Source organism: Rhagoletis pomonella, unplaced genomic scaffold (genome assembly GCF_013731165.1).
Source record: "Rhagoletis pomonella isolate Grant_MI unplaced genomic scaffold, Rhpom_1.0 Rhpom_scaffold_00003, whole genome shotgun sequence".
Classification (NCBI taxonomy): Eukaryota; Metazoa; Arthropoda; class Insecta; order Diptera; family Tephritidae; genus Rhagoletis; species Rhagoletis pomonella.
Window position 1 is genome coordinate 60,580,167 of NW_023458557.1, and position 21,300 is coordinate 60,601,466.

General features: G+C 40.7%; 1 protein-coding gene and 1 long non-coding RNA gene across 6 annotated transcripts in view; both read left to right on the forward strand.

The window, feature by feature from the left end:
- The window catches only part of LOC118735340 (protein RCC2 homolog), a 132,459-nt gene that overhangs the window by 10,026 nt on the left and 101,133 nt on the right, over window positions 1–21,300 (forward strand). The window contains exon 4 of one of the 5 annotated variants that reach the window (XM_036465038.1): window positions 4,941–5,027. The exons of 3 other annotated variants lie outside the window; for them this stretch is intronic. In XM_036465038.1, coding sequence (XP_036320931.1) covers window positions 4,941–5,012 — 72 coding nt within the window. In that variant the 3' untranslated portion in view covers window positions 5,013–5,027. Of the gene's footprint in view, window positions 1–2,789; window positions 4,420–4,940; window positions 5,028–21,300 lie in introns of those variants that run through there. One more of the 5 variants, XM_036465037.1, reaches the window with a different exon arrangement.
- On the forward strand, window positions 9,630–12,128 carry LOC118735342. The gene is made up of 2 exons (XR_004992574.1): window positions 9,630–11,572; window positions 11,652–12,128. It is a non-coding gene; the product is annotated as an uncharacterized LOC118735342 (long non-coding RNA).

Here is a 21,300-nt window from a genome sequence, read left to right on the forward strand (position 1 = left end):
CACGAGAAATCCAAAACTGATGTCCATTTCGATCTGTGACAGTATCTTTTTCCTACAGGGGAGAAAAACCAAGACCGTCTGGAGACGGGCTCGCCGATATACTTACACATATTTTCAGCTTTCTCTTACACAATGTAGACCTACGAACCGGCAATCCCATCTGCAGACGGTCAAAAATGCAAACTGGGTTTTTATATGTCGGCAAGCCGGTCTGTAGACGGTCTGTGTTCGAAAGCAATTTTCTCCATTTCGGATAGTCACACAATTATAAAACTTATATCAAAATACTGCGCTTTTAACTACGAAACCCACTGAATTTTTTTGTATCAAAAAAATTTTCAAAAAAAAATTTCTTTAATTACGAAGTTATTAAAAAGCAAGTAATAATTAATTTTAACCGTGTTTTCAAAATCTGTAATTCAACTGCCGATTAAAATAAAACGGATTAACATAACGGATTAAAATTTACTTCGCCGTAAGGGTACGATTTTTGTCTAAAAATCGTGCCTTACGAATATAGAAAAAAAATTATTATAGGTGCACTAAAAAGGTGTTTAGTTAACGACCGTCTGGAGGCGGCTCTGCCTACTGGAGGGTTAACATAGTTGACGGCGAAGGACGCGTAAATTTATATTCGCGGGCAACTATGTTTGCGGGTGTAACAGTATGTAAATTCCCCAAAGAGATTTGGGGAATGATGCTGAAGTGACAGTCCTTGGCCAAGTATAAATCTATGAGTACGCGTCTTTCTTCGCCGTCAACTAGGTTACACGTCTTTCTTCGCCGAAGTTTTTCTTAGCGCCTTTTTCGAGAATTTTTTTTTATGCATCTTTTTTTTGCCTTCGAAACACTAGCGCGCCTTTATTCGCGTCTAGTGACGACATTCTTATGTATATATACAAGTCGGACGGGTTTCGTAAAAAAAAAAATGATGACATGTCTCCGATTCGCTTCAAATCTTTTAATTGGTTCTATAAATTAAGTTCTTGTTTTCTTCGGAGATATGATCTGTCAAAGTTTGAAATTTTTCGTGATTCTGACCATTCATGTACTTCTTCATTCATGTACTATATGTTAGTGTTTGGCCGAGCTTCTCCTCCGATTTGTGGCGTGCGCCTTGATGTTGTCACACAAAGCGGAGTGACCTACAGTTTTACGCCGACTTCGAACGGCGATTATATTTTTATGAGAAGCTGTTTGTCATGGCAGAAATACACTCGGAGGTTTGCCATGGCCTGCCGAGGGATGGCCGCTGTTAAGAAAAAACCTTTTTCTATATTTTTTGCGATGTTGCTTTGACCAGGGCTTGAACATAGACGTTGCGTAGTGGAAGCGCGCACTGCTTACCACTACACTACAGCGGCCGACTGCTTACTACTACAGCGGTCTTGTTTAATTCTCTATAAAAAAGATGTTCCAAAAAATTTAAGTTTTTCAAGAATATATATTTAAAATTTTTTTTTTTTTTATGACGTGATTTATTTTGTGAGAATCAACAATGAAGTCTCTACGATGAACAGAACCCGAGATATAACAATTAGGAGAAGTACATGATTATTTAGTCAGAATCACGAAAAAATTTGGCAGATCATTTATTTATTTTTACCATAGCTTATAAATTAATTTATAAACTATTAAAAAAAAGGGTACCTGGTTACTAAGACCATTTGGTTCCCTGTCTTAAACTATTTTGGTGTTGCAACTCAGTTTGATGTCGTCCTAAATACGTTGTGTTCTTTCTTGCGTTAGACTTCGTGGAGAACGTTGTGGATTTTTAAGGCATCATTTAAAATCTGAATGGTATCAGGATTGTTACAGTTGAGAGCAGTGTCTATTTGTGTGGCTATCTTAGATAGTGGACATTCTTGCAACATGTGTTGCGTTGATAACGTTGTCCGACATATCGAACATTCCTTCAGGTTGCTTCCATTATAGTAGTGTGAAGTGCTGAATAGTGTAGCGTTTACCCGCATTCTAGCAATTTTGATGCATTCATCTAGCAATTTTGATGCATTCATCACGCGTGAAATTTGCGTTGTAGTTTGGCCGTTTAACCTGTGGGTTGTGTATACGAAGGAAGGCGTTACTGCATTCCCATCTTGCCTCCTCTTCTTCGTCTAAAATTTTGTAACAGTAATTTGTTATTTCTGTACTTATACAGGGTACTTCTGTGATTAATGGGAGCAGAAGTGCCTCCCTGGCCTTACGATCGGCGACTTCGTTTCCGTTAATTCCTACGTGTCCTGGAACCCATAAAATTTGTATTATTTGGTCTTGTTCGCATTCTCCATAACTTTGAAATATCGGTTTAATGTAACTTGTCGAACCAATATATTTTACAACACTCAGACTATCGGAACAAATTAACGTTTTAGCCTTTAAATCTAACGCATATTGGATTGCTTGTTCTACAGCAGTTAACTCGGCATTGAAGATTCCTGCGTGCGGAGGTAGTAGTGCTTGCTTCAGAGTTTTGAATAAGTCAACTGAAGTCTGCTCTACTACAGCGTAGGTCGCGATACCGCTCTGAAGGGATCCGTCCGTAAAGATGATTACCTCTGGGCAAAATGTGTTTAATGATTTTAAGTAGTATTGCTTGAACACATCAGCATTTGTGTTTCTTTTTTTATATTCACAAAGTGACAGATCCGTTTTCAAGCAGACTTTTGAATTCCGATTTTCTACCGGTTTGGCTGGTATAGGTACTTTTTTTTCTTCTAGGAAGCGTATAATATTTTCCAGAGCTCATGATTTTATTCCACGTGTTCTTTCATTGTTTTCTATTAAAGCTTGCCACATTTTTTCGTGCAAGGCATGTGCTCGTGATGTTAGAGCTTTGGCCGCTAGATTTGCTGACCTGCGTAGTAAAAGCCAAGTAAAGTCATGAAAACGCGCTTCTATCCTGAGCGCATCAACGTGTGTTGCAGTAAGCAGTCCTGACGCCGTCCTGAAACATTTATTCATTGCCGCATTAACCTTATTTTTGTTTTTTTCAGAGGCCCATCCATAAATAGTCAATCCGTGTTGGATTATACCTTCGGTCATGGCTCGACAAATTGAAATTGCTGTGTCAATATGCGGACCTTTCTTCCTAGTGCAAAATATTTTCAGCATGTTGTTAACTTTTTTCAATTTGTCGCAAATTGTATTTACGTGGTCATTCCACAACGCATTTCTGGAGAAAGTTAACCCTAGTATGGTAATTTTCGATTTAAGTTCCATATTTTCATTTCCTATTTTTAATTTCGATGGGTCGCATTTATATTTCCTACAGATGTGCATAGCTTCCGCTTTTCTTAAGGGTACCACCGCTCCTGTAGCTTTAGCCCATTGCTGAATTTTGTCGTTGAACTCATTCAAACTTTCGCTTATTTGCTCTGGTGTACCTGAAGAGAGCGCAAAAATGTTATCGGCATATATGCCCACATAGTCCACACCGTTTGTGTTTCTGATGAGTTTGATTAGAGTGTTGCAGTAAGCATTGTACAGTATGACCGACAGAGGAGAGCCTTGTGGTAGGCCATTATCTAAATTGAGGGTTTTTGACAGAAAGCCGTCTACGCGGACTGAGATTCTTCTATGGGACATGAAGGATTGAAACGTTTTTAATATATGTTTCGGTATTCCCCAGCCGGCCATTTCCTTTATAATGACCGATAATATAACCCTATCAAACGCCTTTTCTATATCCTCGGATAGTAATACACTGTGCTTATTCATTTTAAAGTTTGTTTTTATATTCGATTCTATTGTGTGACACAATGTGTGAACACCGTGTTGTGGTAAAAAACCATGTTGTTCTGGAAGGAACCATGTTTTGCAACTTTCTCTAATTCTCCGTGCTAGAATTTTATCAAAAACTTTGGCCAGCACTGAAATAAGCGAAATAGGGCGATATCCCTCCAACATGTTTGGACTTTTGTCTGGTTTGGTTATAGGCGATAAAATCGCTAGCTTCCAATAATGTGGGTAGATTCCAGTTTCAAGGATTTTAATATATAAACGGCATAACCGAATTTTCAGCGAAATGTGTGAGTGTTGGATCATGGTGTACGTTATTTTATCAATACCTGGTGTTGTGCCTTTTGAGATATTTGTCGCTTCATTGAGATCATCAATTGTTACTTCTCCAAACTTGTAGGATAGGTTGAGGTTCTCAGGTATGGAGTCTATGTTTATAATTCGCTTCCTCCTTATTAATTCAGGGTTGAATGATTGGTCTGACCCAATTGAGCTCCATACTTCTGCAAATTTATCTGATAACTTTTAACTTTTGTAGTTAACTTTTTGTAGTTAATTACATTTTCCTGGTTCCGTTTATTTTTGTAGGTATTCCATGCTGTATTTTTTAATCGGATCAGTTGTGCTATCTCGGCGTTAAACCATATTGGGCTATTTCTTAGTTTAGTGCGTTTTTTCTCTGGCATCGATTCATTTGCTGATTTTCTGATAATTTTCTTTATGTTTGCCGCCTCTTGGTTAACATTAACCGTTGAAATAAACTGTCTGCCTATTTGTTCGGTTTTGTTTGAAAAAAGTTCCCAATTTGCTTTCACATCTACAAAACCTGGTTTAAATTTTTTTAAATTAGGAGAGATGTTATTAAATATTAATATCGGGAAGTGATCGCTTCCTATTGGGAAACAGTTCCAAGAAAGCACGGCAGCTAAATCTGTACTAGCCATTGTTACGTCTACAGCCGTAAGCGTGTTTTTTGTGCTAAGTAGTGTAGGTGAGCCATCGTTTAGACAAATCAGATTTCGATCATTTGCAAATTCCTCCCATATACTTCCATTTCTGTTTGTAGTTTGTGATCCCCATAACGTGTTATGCGAATTTAAGTCACCTAGCTCTAGGTGATGTCCAGTGCTGTATTTGGGTATACTATCAAGCAGCTGCGTCGTTAGGTACATGTCTGTTTCTTTGTATATATTTGTTAGGTGCAGGTCGGTCAAACCATGGACGGTTATGGATTGATGAAGAAGGTTATTGGAGGATATTATATGATTTGATACACTTAAAGTGTTTTTAATCAAAAAGGCTACACCTGATTAGGCGTATTGATAATCTTTATTGTGGTGAAATATCTTATAAAGGGGTAAGTGTAACAGATTTGAATTTTTTTGCACAATGTGTGTTTCTTGTAGCATGATTATGTCAGGTTTGTGTTTCGTAACTAATAATTCAAGTGCATATTTATTATTGACAAATCCCTGTATATTCCTTTAAACCTATATCCATACCTTTGGTTAAGCTTTAAATAGTGTGTAGTATTATTTATTCGTGGTCTGAGTTTTCGTTGTAATGTAGTTGTGTTGGAATGCAGTAGTTGTTGCTTTCTATCATGGTGGAATAATAACAAGGTGTTGTCAGTAGCGAGGTGTTTGTTGTGATTTTGACAAGATCGGCGTGCTTATTTTCAGTGCTGCCGATCTTAATTTTTATACTACTATTCGTTGGGAAATAGTATCTAAAATACTCGATTTTAGTAATTCGTTTTACCGCGATTTTTAAAGAACTTGGTGTTTTCAGAACAATATTAATATTTAAAATTGCTGGATTTGTATAGTTTTTGTCCTCAAAAAGTAGAAAAATAAAAGATATCGTGGTTATCAATGGAAAAAAATGTACCCAGAAATCGTATGGAAAGGCGCTTTTTTATATTAAATAACTTTTGCTGCATTGCCATTATATTGAGCCAAATGAACTACTGATACACTAGAATAGAGTGGCTGCATGGTTAAATTAGGAATTCGCTTATATTATCGATATTTATGTGTTTTAATCTATTTAGAAAATCATGTGCAGTCTTAGAGGAAATTGCCTTATTTTACGGCTTTTACTTTTTTAAAGTTACAATATATGTCCAAGCTGTGTGGAGCTGCCGATACAAACATATATTAAGGCTTATAAGCCTGTAATTATACATTTTGCTACATTTAATTTGAATAGTATGCACCAACGGATTAAAGGTAGTAAATAATTAGTACCTTTTCTAGTACTTTAAAATGCGTGACCGGAATAGACCTGCCGAAAAAGTGAGGTTAAGTTACTGACAACACCTTGTTATTATTACACCATGCTTTCTATTAAGTTTTGCGTTAGATTCGTCAATGGTGAAAGATGCATTTGGGTTTGAGTGGAGTAATTGTTGTTAGAAGAAGATGAAGATGTATGCGGAGTTGAATTGTTAAATGTTGCGATTGTATTTGAATAATGTTTTTTGTGTACTTCTGTAACAGATGACATTTCTAAGTCACTCATTCGTGTCGGTGAGTCTATTTCTTTTATTTTTGTTTCAGTTTCTTTTTGTTTCAGATGTGTTCCGAGTTTAGGTCGGAAGGTAAGTGTATTGTTTTTGGTTGATATTGTTTTCGTGTGTTCTATTTTATTGCTATCTGTGTTTGAGTGTGATGTTTCGTTTTGGGAGGGTTTATTGTTCAAAGTTGATGTAGTTGGGGGAGTATGATTTTTATTTGTTTCGCTTTGATTTGGTATGGAATTTTTAACCACTTCGGCCAGTGACGGTTTACTTGTTTGTGTTTTTATGGATTCTAATTGGTATGCGTTTGGATTGCTGTTATATACTTTCCATGCGTCTCGAATTGTACATCTACGTTCGATTTTTATTTTGTTGACCGTTTTGTGTTTAATAAAGCTAGGGCAAGAGAAATCATCTGAGGTATGTGTCGTTGTTACAATTTACGCAGAGTTTTCGCGAACAGTTATCATGTGGAGGAGATATAGCGCATTGCTTGCAGAGTTCAATGTTCTTACATGTATTTTTGGTGTGCCCTAATTTTTGGCAGTTTTTTGCACCTCATCGGATTCGGAATATGCTCGCGAACATTGACTCGTTCCCATCCTATGTGAATTTTTTCAGGTCTACGTATAAGGTCAAAAGTGACGATGGCTGCACCTGTTGGGGTTTCCGTTCCGTTTATCAATTTGGATAATTTTTTAATTTCGATGACTTTTTGACCTGCCAATCCTTCAACTAATTCTGTTTCCGTAAGGTGAATTATGTTTTTTGAAAAAATTCGGCCTTGTGTGGAGTTCAGGCTCCTGTGGGAAGTGATTTTCACTGGTACTAAATCGATGTGTGTCGCTTTAATAAATTTATCGGCTGCCTTTAAGTTGCTAACTTTGATAAGTAGGTCTCCAGATTTAAGTTCCGTAACTTCCGTATAATCGGTGCTTATGTGTTTGAGCCCTTTTTCAATTTGAAAAACATTGTATGAAGCTAATGGACGTGTTACCTGCGCTATACCAGTAGCAGTTTCTCCAATTTTTGGACCTGTTGCTGAAGCAATAAGATACCGTGGAATATGGTCGTCGTTCTGCGTAGTTTCCGGAAGTGGTGTGAAATCATCAGTCCTTAGTCGTTTACCGTGAGTCTTTTTGCCAGAGAGGTTTACATCGGGATCTAGGTCTCGGAACCTATTCCTGTTGGGGGGGTGAACCCCATTCATTTCGCCGTGTACTAATCAGAGTTTTTGAATTTTGCACTATGTGTATATGTGTATATGCACTTATACAGTACTATATTATAATTACGTAGCAAAAGAGAAACTGAGTTAAACCGTTTTTAGTCAATCAATGATCGCGGTAACAAGCAGGTCTTAGCGCGGCAATTGCCTGAGCTAGACTCGTTGGCAGATCATATATCCGAAGAAAAAAGAAAAAAATTGAAGCCAATCGAAATTGTGACACCAAATTTTGTGTCCCATATAAAAAGAATGCCTCATATATATGTTATATATATATATTTATTTATTTCGAGTCTATGATTTCCAAAATCTTACAGACTAAATATCAACAATTAATAAATTAAAAATTTACGAATCAAGAGTAAATAAGGTTTTTTTATATTCTAGGCGATTAGCGAATATGTTGACATTATTGTCTGTACATAAAGCATTGAACTCACTCATTACCCTAACAACTGGTTGATTTAGAGCACATTTGGTTTTACAAAAATCAATCGAAAACAAATCGTGTTGACGAAGCATTGTCATTGGAGCATTGAGTTTAATGAGATCTAAAAGTTGAGTTTCATGAGATCTCGAGTCAATTGCTCCACTCAAAACAGCATGTAAGAACATTAGTATGTCGCTTAGAGTTTCATACAAGTTTTAAGCTCAGATACGGATGCATGTAAAAAACACGCCTATTATTTGATTATTTGTAGGGTTGCATTTTATAATTCTTTTATGCCATTAGAGTAGAGTGTCTGAATTTCGTTTTATTTCAATTTGGTCGTAGATTAAATTATACCCCGGGATCCCGATGGATTTCGGGACTCAAAACAGGGCCCGGGATTCGGGATCCCTAATCCCGGTACTAGATGCCTTAGTGGTAACATACCATAACGCCATAGCTATAACTACATAACCGTAACCACATTAACTATCATCGATTATAGGTATCATAACCATATACAGCTGATTTTTCGTAGTTGTTGTTGTAGCGGCTACAACAACCCCGCCCAGATCGGTTAATATCTCAGACGTTGTCGTCAAGCTCCACTAACGGAAGCCCCAAGAAGCGTGCAGCCTCGACGGGTTAGGTCCACAGGGACAAAGGCGTTATCTGTGTGGGGTTTTCTGGGCATACAAAGAGATGTTTCGATTCGTGGGGTGTTTTTCCGCATGCCGGACACTCATTTGGTACATCTGCGTCTAATCTGATTAGGTATGAGTTAAACCTGCCGCAGTAGCCAGAGCGAAGTTGGGCTATTGTGGTTCTAGTCTCCCGAGGCAGACGAAGCTCCGTCTCTTCGATAACAGGTGGTTGTGTGCCTAGAACGGCATTCACAGGTCTGGAGTCTACATAACTCGAGACTGACTCCCTGTGAATGCCGCTCAGGGCCTGTCGATAAGCTGAGGGGGTCCAGAGGTTGCTTTATCGAGGGCTCCTCTGCAAGCAAGTGTCTGTTCGGGTGTCCACGTCTGTGGCTCCCTACTAGGAATTGCTTGCAGAGCATTGTGTTGTGCTCCTTTATGGGGAGCATTTTCGCCTCGTCGTGCAGGTGGTGTTCGGGCGACATCAGAAGACATCCAGTCGCTGTCCGAAGTGCAGTGTTTTGAGTCGTCTGCAGCTTCAACCACTGCGTCCTCCTAGTCCCCGGCGACCGGCCTATTGCCTTGTATGTTGCCAGCAACGTTTCTTTGTCTTTGCCCCAAATACTGCCGGCTAGCGACTTGAGGACCTTATTGCGACTCTGTACTTTGTTGACAATAGCGGTTGCATGCGCAGAGAAGGAGAGCAGACTGTCGACGGTTACTCCGAGTATTTTGGGGTTATTCACCGTCGAAATCGGTGTAACATCGACGTGAATTCTCAGCGGTAGTCTGACCTCCTTCGTCCAGTTGGTGAACAAGGCCGCAGAGGATTTTGTAGGGGAGAGGGTTATGGTGCATTTACATGGTATGAAGCCATATGAACTGTTGATGGGCTAAAATGGAAGGACTACATGTTCTAATGAGGAATTCGATGATATTGAGTAGGATGCATATAATAAATACATATTTTCATATGAAAAATTATGGGGAGATACTGTAAACATACTGTTGTGATACTGTTAAGCATATGAAATTATAGCAAGTTGGGTTTTCATACATCTTCCCATAAAAAGTTTAACAGATGCAGAGATACCAAGGAGATTTTTCCCATTTTGATGCCCTTTTTAATATAAAACCCACCGATAAGGAGGAAAGAGGCAACTTCGCCATTCACATACATGTCAAAAGTAGGAATTTCAAAAATTAAAAACAATAAACAAACAATTTCAAAAAAAAAATCTTTGTGCTAGATCTTTTTCATAGAAGCAACTACGTATGGTGGACAATAAAAATACAAACCACTATAATAACAAGAGGCAGCAGCCACCGCACCGATTGTAGTCACCGCTCCAAGAACCAGCATCGCTCGGGTAGTCGGCGTCGCTCTACGAGTCGACACCGCTCAGAGAGCCGGCAGCGCTCCAATAGCCGGCGCCGCTCCGAAAGCGGTCACCGGGCGGAGAAGGCGAGACTCCATAGGTCGCACAGCAGCAGCGCCTCAGCAGCGTCCGACGACTCCGGGTGGCAGAAGCAAAGGAGTTGGAAGCACCGCAGGGCCAAGCCTCCTCCGATGCCGCGGCCAGGTCCACCGGGGTCCCTAGACGATCGGCTTCGCGAGGGCTTAAGCGGTTCCGGGGTTAAATGGTACCTCCGGTACCTCGGGCAGGCAAGCCCTCAGTTGAAGCCAGAGCCATGGCAGAGGTCAGAATGGAGATTGAGAATGAGAAACGTGAGAGACACAGGAAAGGCGACAAACCCGCACCCGCCGATAGGTGGAAGAGCGGGCCCAACAAACAGGCACACTTACCCGCACCTGCTGAAAAGCAGAAGAGCGGGCCACAGCGACAACAGCAGCACAGACCCGCGCCCGCTGAAAAGCGGAGAAGCGAGGAACCAACAGGCTCCAACAAAAGAGGTAGCAACCAGGTCACTCCGCCAGAGACACCGGGCACCAAACGGCAGCGGGAGCAGCCACCCCCTCCGAACTCATGGTCTAGGAGCCGATCGAGCAAGGACATGCGCAGGGGGGTTCCACTCAGCAACCCAGCTATTCGGAAGCCCTCAAAGGCATTCGGGTAGCGGTGCTGCTTTGTGAGTACCCTGCTGCTGCCCTGAGCTCGGAAGACCTAACCAGACTCCAGGATGCCATCATGGAAGAGGTTTTCAAAGGATGGTCGCACCCGCTGGTGTTCTGTGGTGTGTACTTCAGATCCGGCATGCTCCTGGTGGACTGCAGGGACGAGAGAACAGCAACCTGGCTGGTGAAGAAAGCACCGGCACTTGAGGGCTGGAAGGGACCAGAGATGTGCACGAAGAGGGGGATGACATCCCTCCAGTGCATAACATCACGGTGTTCCTGCCAAGGAGCGCCGATAAGTCGGCGGAGTTTGCGTTGGGGCTACTAAAAGCGCAGAATGAGGGCACCCACATCTCTGCGTGGAAGGTAGTGTCCAGCTCCGTAGAGGAGAACGGGCGCAGACTATTTCTGGGCATAGATGAGGAATCGTACGTCAGCATCAAGAGGGCTGGCTTCAACCTAAACTATAGGTTCAGTTTCGTCACGGTGAGGCCGTGGCGACAAAAGGTCCGCTGCCCAGGCGACCCAGTCAACCTCGACCTTACCGGCGGAACAGCCACCCCTCAGTCAGCTACCCCTAACCCAGACACCAACTCCAGACACCAACTCCAGCAAGCACGTCCGAGCCAGCCACCACCACCAAGCCAGCGGAAGACGTGCCATCCACGCAGGAGTTGCTATCAGGCATCGACTTCAGGCGACTTGAGCTCGATAGGAGAAGCGAGAGCGAACTACAGCTCTCCGATCTCGACGAGCCCCAACTATGACCACGCATCACTTGGCAGTAGCCCAGGTCAACCTGCATCATGCGGTGGCTGCTTCGGCGGTCATCTCTAGCAGGTTCGCCACGGATGACCTGGGCATTCTACTGATCCAAGAGCCGTGGACCTACAGAGGCCAGGTTAGGGGCCTCAACCACAACAACAACAAGGTAATTTGGGACCTCTCCTGCGGGAGGCCCAGATCATGTGTGGTGCTTAAGAAGAACATTGATTACTTTTGCATTACAGAGTTTCTTACACAGGACTTGGTCGCAGTGCAGACGACGCTCTCGTTAAGTGGCAGAAGCCTAGAGGTGGTGTTTGCCGCGGCCTATTTCCCGGGGGACAGCAACTACGCCCCTCCGCAAGAGGTACAGCAGCTAGTGGAATTCTGCAGAAAGAGACGGCTCCACCTCATCATACGAACCGCAGAGGTGAGTGTCTCCTAGAGTACATCTTAAGTGAGGAACTAAGCATCCACAATGTTGGCCAACACCGATATTTGTAACGAGGGCTAGAGAGGAGGTACTAGACATCACGCTTAGCAACAGACTGGCTAGCCCTCTGGTCACCCAGTGGGGGTCTCATCGGAGCCCTCACTGTCAGACCATAGGATTATCCAGTTTGTACTGGGAGTAGAAGTCAAAACTAGGCAGGCAAACAGGAACCCCAGGAAAACTGACTGGACAAAGTACAGCGAGACTTTAGAGTCAAACCTAACTGGAATTAAGTCCAGGAGTAGGTACACCAACTGCATGAGCCTAGAGAGCACCGTCAATGAGTTAAATGGCGTAGATGCCTTTCACTCAAGCTGCCCGGAGACAAAACCAGGAAGGAAGGCGCAGCCCAACTGGTGGTCTCGGAACATATCGGTGCTCAGAAAGGAGGTACGCAAACTATTTAATAGAGCAAAGCGCACAGGGCGCTGGGCTGAGTATTCAGCAAGTCTAACTAATTACAGTAAATAAATCAGGAAGGCTAAACGCGACAGTTTCAGGAAGTTCTGTGAGGGCATCTCATCGACTCCTTCAGCTGCCAGGCTGCACAAGGCCTTGGCAAGGGACCATACAGATACCAGACTAGCAATCCAGCCAATGGCACTTACTCAGGCAACGAAGAGGAAAGGGCACTTGACCTACTTTCGGCCCATTTCCCGGATGCCACTCCCACTTCGGGGGAGGCACCGTGCCGACGGACCAGGCCGTCCCCAGTGGACTGGAAGCTGGCTAGGAGTCTATTTACCCACCGATCAGTCTGCTGGGCGATAGACTCCTTCGACCGGTATAAATCCCCCGGGGTGGATGGCTTCAGTCCAGTGTTGCTGAAGCAAGGCAAGGAGCTCCTACTTCCACACCTCGTGAACATCATGAGGGCTAGCCTAGCGCTCGCTCACATCCCTGAGGTGTGACAAGGGCTCGGGTTATTTTTATCCCGAAGATAGGTAAGAGAGATTATTCTCTAGCTAAGTCCTTCAGGCCGATAAGCCTTACCTCCTTCCTGCTTAAGGCGATGGAGAAGGTGATCGACCATGAACTCAGGAACAGCACCCTTAAACAGGTGCCTTTACACCCCGACCAACATGCCTACAGAGTGGGAAGGTCTACGGACACCGCACTGTACACCTTGTCTACGGTAGTACAAGATGCATTTGAGTGTGGGGAAACAGTACTCTGTGCCTTCATCGATATTGAGGGGGCGTTTGACAACACCTCTCATATTAGCGTCGACCGGGCACTTGAAAAACGCAATGTGCAGGCAACGATCCGCAGGTGGATACTAAATTCAAGAATCGCTGAAACCGACATCGGGGACAGCGTGGTACAGCTAAAAACTACAAAAGGTTGCCCGCAGGGAGGAGTCTTATCCCCTCTCCTGTGGAGCTTAGTTGTGGACGAACTTCTACGGATTCTCACGGACAATGGCATCCGCTGTCAAGGCTATGCGGATGACATCGTGATTATCGCCAGAGGAAAGTTCGTGAGCACTCTCTGTGATATAGTGCAAAGGGGACTAAACCTGGCAAGAGGCTGGTGCGTGGACATGGGCCTCAGCATCAACCCCTCTAAAACGGTTATTGTCCCTTTCGCTAGAAGAAGAACGCTTCCAGGCATGAGGAACATTTCTTTGAATGGGGCCGCCATCAACGTCGCCACCGAAGTTAAATATCTAGGACTAACCCTGGATTCTAGACTTCTGTGGAAGGCACATGTTGACGCGGTCACTTCCAAAGCTACGAGGGCACTAATGGTATGCAAACGCCGGGCAGGGAAGACCTGGGGCTGTAGTCCCAGGATTTTGAGATGGATGTATACCATGATAGTTAGACCAACAGTCACCTATGGAGCAGTGGCTTGGGCCTAGAGAACCACCCTCACCACGGTGAGGCAATCCCTCACCAAGCTTCAACGTCTGGCATGTGTATGCATTACGGGGGCAATGCGCACATGTCCGACGGCAGCGCTGGAGGTGATTCTCGAGCTCGAGCCGCTGCACCTTACCATAGAACAGGCTGCAAAGCGAACTCTACTAAATTTCGCGAGGGAAGGCTTTGGCAGGGGCAAAACCATATCATTAAGGAACAGAGACAAGCTAGGCTCCCAAGTTCCGCTAGCTTTACTCCCCAGAGACGACAGGTCTAAGGTGGTTAACTTTGACAGGTTTTCAAAATAGAGCTTTGCACCAAGGCGACCTGGAGCACCTCTCTCATGGAGAGGCTGATCCAATCGAGCGCGTTGCAATGGTACACAGACGGCTCGAAGACTCCGGAAGGCATTGGGGCATGCGTCTACGGGCCGAGGCTACAGCTCTCGGTACCTATGGGGGCATACCCGAGTATCTTCCAGGCGGAGGTCTATGCCATCAGTCTGTGTGCAGAGATTAATCTACGTAGGAATTACCGTAACGAGAGAATTTTAATATTGAGCGACAGCCAGGCGGCACTCCAGGCCCTCAGCATTTGAGGTCAAGTCGTCCTTGGTTCTTGAGTGCATAGATAGGCTCAACAGCCTGGCGGAGCAGAACGAAATCCAATTAACTTGGGTACCAGGACACATAGGAGTTGCGGTCAACAAGGAAGCGTACCGACTAGCCAGAATGGCTGCAGCCTCCTCGCCTATAGGGCCTGAGCCCTTCCTATCGATTGGACCTAGTACAATCAAAGAGGAGCTCATGAAAGAAAGGAACATACAAAGGAATCAACACTGGCGTAACACTACAGGTTTACGTCAAGCAAAACACCTACTGGGAGGCTACAACCTTACGAGGTACAGGGCAATTATCAATCTATCCAAAGGTAAACTAAGGATTATAACAGGTTTTCTGACGGGTCACTGCAGACTGAAAGGCCACCTACACAAGCTAGGGATTTGGTCAAACGTCGTTTCTGCGACGTGACCGAGGAGACTCCCGTCCACCTGCTTAGCGAATGCGCGGCGGTCGCGAGAAGACGGGAGAGGTACCTGGGCCACTACTGGCCAAGTAACGAAGCAATACAATCGCTAATCCCTGGGGATCTTCTCAAATTTTTGGGCTCCCTAGGATTAGATGAGGTACTGTAAATGGTTGAGGGCACAATAGACCTGCTGGTCGCAGTGCATGCCTCTATTAATTATCTATCTATCTATGATAACAAGAAATTACGCAACATTTTAATGAGCTTTATATCACATTTAAGTAAAAATAGGCCTATATTTGCCAAGCTGGCAAAGAAATGAAAATGAGTATTTTTTGTTGTTTACAAAAGGACTTGCCAAGTATACATATAAGTCAAAATTATAGAAGGCATGTATACTTCTCCCTTTCATTTTTTCATACAGTTGATGCTTCTTTCTGGCTTTTACAAAATGCAGGGTTACCACACTTATTTCGGTACAATATGATCGTAATGTATTTTCAATTCGAAATTAAAGAAAAACATCCCACGTAAATGTTTGCCATTGTAGAACAATAAGTGTCTATTTGCAAACTAATGCAAAGAATGCAGTGCCATATCTTAAAAGGTTAAGAGAATTAACGAAACAAATAAACATTTTATGGTCTTATGTTTCCTTCAAACCGTATTGCTATTTTTTCTAACTCTTACTTTTGTTTAGCGCTGTAACCGCTTAAGTTATATTTTTTAATTTACATATATATGTGAGTTATTTTCAATGAGCATTTTTTCATTTGCTCCTGAATTTTGGGTACATTTTCTTATAGTACCTCTCATTCTTTTTTATATTACATATATACACTCCGATGTTCGCGGTCGCCCCTCTGTTGGTGATAGTAAACCTCCGAGTGTATTCTGTGATGAAAACAGCTTCTCATAAAAAAACCATTGCCGTTCGGAGTCGGAGTAAAACTGCTCTTCCCCTTTGTGTGACCAAATCAAGGCGCACGCCCCATATCGGAGGAGAAGCTATGCCAAACACTAACCTATTAGGGGTATTCTCCAAATCATGCAAAGCCATTGCACGTAGCACGGATTGCATGGATTGCATAACTTGCAAACACAACAACAAAATTCATGGGAAACAACATTTCCTATCGCTGCAAAATATGCAACGTCGAAACGCATGTATATATTTTGCAAAATAGCATAGCAAGATAAATGCGACCCTGTGCTAGTTGTTTTGTTGTTGGAATTGCTACATATTTCTCTCATTCCTCTCAGCTCGCTCACTCTTTTTTTTTGCTGTCTCTTTTTATTGTATTTGATACATAATTTCGCTGCTTGCTACCCATGCATGCTACCCAGTGGCGTAGCCAGGATTTGGCGAAGTTGTGATACACAATGGCTAGAGGCGTCGCACTATAGGCAAAACACGAGTTTTTTTTTCAAAATCGTAGATCTTCGCTTAGAAAAGAGATAATGGAATAAAAAACTATAGAGAAGTTACAACAACAATAACTTAACCCTCAAAATACCGTTCAAAATGTCACTTTTTTAATTTTGGATTTTGGCTCCCATTCCACTAGAAAACACTATATTTAATACACCATTAGCACTGTTTCTGAAAGATTTCTCTTTATTTTATCTTAAGACTCGATTCTTGGGACATTGGATGCTGTACCCGAGTGGCCAGATTGGAAAAAGAAAAGCTACCTTAAACTCTAATAACTCGTAAACTATCAGCTTTCACAAAAAAATTTATTTAACAAAAATGGTTATACTGGTCGATATCTTTACGAAAGTGCAGCATTTAACCCTTTAATGCAGAGTCTGTCATATATGAAACGCTTTTTAACCCTTTCAAGGCAGAGGCAAAATGGTTCTCAATATGTTTTCAACGTACTTTTTATTTATTTTTATTTTTTTTTATTTTTATTTTTAATATCTTTATTTTTATTTTATTTTTAATTTTTTTTATTTTTTTTTGTTATTATCTTACTAAGGAAACATTTTCTACGATTAATATCTACGTCAACATGAGAAAAAGCACGTTCAAAAGCATATTGAGAACCTTTTTCCTCTGCCTTAAAAGGGTTAAAAGCGTTTCATATATGACAGACTCTGCATTAAAGGGTTAAATGCTTCATTCCATTATCTCTTTTCTAAGCGAAGAAAAGAAGAAAAAAACTCGTGTTTTGCCTATAGTGCGTCGCCTGTGGGCATTCTCTCATATATGTATGTATGTGCCATTTCTACCGTTATATATTTTTTGTCTACTCGGTTATTCCCTGGGGAGTTCATGCTTTATTTAAATTTAAAAAATTAAATTACTACACCATTTTAATTAATTAGTGTGTAGTCCAGTTTTGTTTTGTAGAAGTTTCGTTAGTATAGACTTCAGTTTTTACACATTGAATATATCTGTATATTTATATATTTACGCGTATCTATTTACATTTATTTATGTACACAAGTCTACAAAATCTTATTACTTATAAAGCGATTTTTAATCTTCGTTGCTTAGCACACATTTTTTCAATTACTTCTTGTGTTGTAATCGGCACATCATTATGTACCGCTAACATCGATAAACCATTCAGCCGCTCCTTAATTGTATAAAAAGAAGGGACAAATAAGATAGCATATTCAACAATTGAGTAGTCCACTTGCAAAGTGCGCTATGTAAATTTTTTTTAGATTTTTAGTTTTGGTGGGTTTCATGTCCACTAACAGCAGAGTGAAAAATTTTTCTATATTCTGAAAAAAATAGCATGAAATGTTAACTACTCTTGCAAAAGTCGCTATAATACTTATTTATACACTTTCAAATGTCTCCTCTTCGTATGAACTTAGAAAACTGCAAGAAAACGTGGTAGTTTCGGTGTCTAGTGGAAGAGGTCGCAAAAAAGAAGCAAACCAATCTTCCTAGAGGAGAGAACGCGAAAAGCTAAAAAAAAGTTTCAAAACTTGCAATATTAAATTTTTAATGGTTCTAGGCTCTTATTAATCCAAATTTTCAGATAATAAAAAAAGATACAGTTCGGATGTTACTTGTTGTCGTAGATGTTTTTGTTTTTAATTTTTAATTTGTGGTTTACTTTTATAAAATCACATAACGCTGTTTGCAAGTGGACTACTCATATATTCATTAAAAGATAATTTGTCATCCGTCTGAAATAAAAAAAATTTAAATCAGAAGGATAAAATAGTATAGTGTTATTAATTCAAAAGTAAATAATTGTAGTTCAATGACGAAGGGGGATCTATCCCCCATATCCCCCCTGGCTACGCCACTGATGCTACCACTTTGCAATGGGGTGCTCTCGTACTCTTCGAAATTTGGAATAGTATTTTTGCATTTCGTGCAATCCGTGCATCGTGCAAGACTTCCAGAATACGCCTATTGTCTAAACGCCAATCTGTATATCGTCGTTTAAAGTACAAAAGCGCGTATCGTGGTTTTGCAAAACCTCGTAACTGATATTTGCTCACCGAAAGCTCCTATCATCAAGCCTTTAATCATTTATACAAAAATTTCGATACTTAGATATAAGAAGAGATAATTAACTTTAAAAGAGAGAACTGTTTTGAAGTATGACAAATTTTACTCTCTCCTATAAAATTTAGGCAACCTCACATCATGGTACAATAATTACAGGTATTGCTTCCCAGAGAGTTTTGCTTCACATCGAAATTCGTGCTCCCTTATTTTCATTTTGACGCAGTTCAGTGTTGATTCTTTTACTTTTATTTGGCTATGCGTTTTGTTTTCGCTCAGTTCAATTTTTATAATTTTTCAAAACAAAAGAAAAATCATTTGAAATGAAGTGAGCAATACAAATTTTGAATTTATTTACAAGCAAATATTCAACAATTTATACAAACAAAACAAAAAAAAAATAAAAATAAAAAAAAATAAAAAAAAATAAAAAATAAAAAACAAAAACAAATTTACAAGCAAATGTTTTTTTACCGGCCAAGTGGTCCAAAAATGTATATAAAAAATATAAAGTCGCATTTTTAATGCCGCCACCTCTACGATTGTTCTATACCGACAAAAAATATGCCCCTATTTTTTTTATTTTGAAATAAAAAAAAATTTAGGTAGTGCTCAAAGCGCTCAAAGTTTTCAATGTATTTTATATGGGGATAAAACAACTTTTCGTAGAAATAGTGTAGAATTCTTGCAAATCAAAATTTTTCGATCGGAAAATATTGCTTATCTTCAGGAGATTCCCAGTAATAATACACAATTGTTCCTTTAACTAGTTTTTCATGGTAACTATATTTTATAGGCCCTAAAAAGTGCAATGGGGGGACCAATAAAAAATCTTTAATCATAAAAAATGGTTAAATAAACAATTGGTTATTAATATCTGAAGTCTCCTGAAGATAACCACAGGTTTATGATTGAAAAATATTGATTTTCAAGAGTTTTATACCATTTTTACGAAAACTTTTTTTTTCCCCATATAAAATACATGGGAAACTTTGAGCGCTGTGAGCACTCCCTAAACATTTTTTGATTTCAAAATAAAAAAATAGGGGTATATTTATTTTCGGTTCAGAACAATCCTAGGGGTGGCGGCATTAAAATTCTGACTTTATTATTTTGGACCACTCTAGTGTACATACATACATAAATGGTATATCGGGTATGGAAATATCCCCTTCCCTAGCAGTAAACGTTTTAGTGTGGGCAACAATGATATTTTTTAAATAAGGCAGATCGGAATATGCGCTCTCTGGGAAGACAATACCTGTAATTATTGTACCATGACCTCACATACAAGGTTTTGCATTTTCTTGATGCGCGGTTTTGTACTTTAAATGACGATATTTAAAAGTATTGCATACATATTTTGGTGCCTTTTCAAGTATAAAATCCATTGAGAAACGAAAGAAAACGGCATGCCTATGATTTCAACTTATGCCAAACGTTTTTAATATGAAAGACAAAAAACGTAAACAAGCAATTTCTGAACAAAAAACTGTTTATCCACAAAGATGTTTGAATGGAAGCATTACACATTTGAAAAAATAGCAAACCACAAGGCTTTATTGGCAGTAGGTCCTTTTTAAAGCACATTAAAAAAAATAAGCTTCTAGTTTCGAAGTTGGCACAAAATTTAATTTTTTGTTTGTTGTTAACAAAAAAAATACTTGCCAAGTATATAAGTCAAAATTGTTAAACATATATCGCTTTCATTAATTTCTTCATAGAGTTGGTGGTGGTTCTTTTATAGGAAAATTCATACGGCTTATGACCAGATTCATACCATGTAAATGCACCATTAGGCTCCTAGGAGCGAAGAAGCGAGAAAGCTCGGAGAGATACCCGTTTACATTCGAGCACAAGTCATCAACTCCATTCCCAGACGCCATTATCAAACAATCGTCAGCATAGGAGACAATCGAGACTCCCTCTGGTGGTTGAGGGAGCTTCGAAATATAGTAGTTAAACAGTAATGGGGAAAGGACACCACCCTGTGGAACCCCCTGTTTTATTATTATTATTATTATTATTTAGACACTGGTATGAATACCAGTACTAAAGATGTTTATAAGCACTGGCTTCCGAGACCTTGAGCTCTATGTTGATTGTCATCTTTCGGTTTTATCTCTTATCGCTATATTGTCATTTCTATTGTTTTGATGAATTTGGTGATTTTTTCAATGTTTGACTGACTGGGCATTGCTTAGATGTCGCTTATATTTTCAGAATTGAGAATATCCTTCCTTACATTGGCGGGTTTTTGACATTCATTTAGGATGTGGTATAATGTTTGGTAGGTGTTACAGACGATGCAGATAGGGTGATTTTTTCTTTAAAATGTAGTGGTGTGTTTCGGTAGTATGCCCCAGACGAAGGCGAGAAAAAATTCATGCTTTGAAGCCATGTACATTTGTTGGGTACATAGATAGATAGATAATTATGTGGTATGCACTGCGACCTGATGATCTATTGTGCCCTCCACTCTTCACAATACTTCCTCCAAGCCAAGATCCCCCAGGAAGTCCAAAAGCTTCTTTGGGGATAAGGAGTGTATGTGCTCTAACTGTGGCCACATGGATGTTCTACACATACACTCCTACATACATACTCTATACTTCTATATACATAGATGTTCTACAGCTCAAACAGCGCCAGACTGAGGCGCAAAGTAGAATATTACAACGAAGCAGTCCGCAGTCGGAAGTTGTATGAATTCCAAATTAGAAAATACAACTGCATTGTTATGGACTACGAAACCTACTGCTTTAAAAATTCAAAATATATTGCAGGTCAAGATTTGTATACTGTTGCAAGTCGTCAGGAAGCCCCTGAAAGATGTAAGCTGAAAATTAAGTCCAAATTTCCAAAAAACAACATGGTTTGGCAAGCTATGTGTTCCTGTGGCCGTAAGAGCAGCCTTTTTTTCCCATCCGGGACAATGAATGATTAAGTTTGTCGGGGTGAGTGCCTCAAAACGCGTCTTCTGTCAGTTATCAACATATAAGGTAGTAGGCCACTGTTCTAGGCGG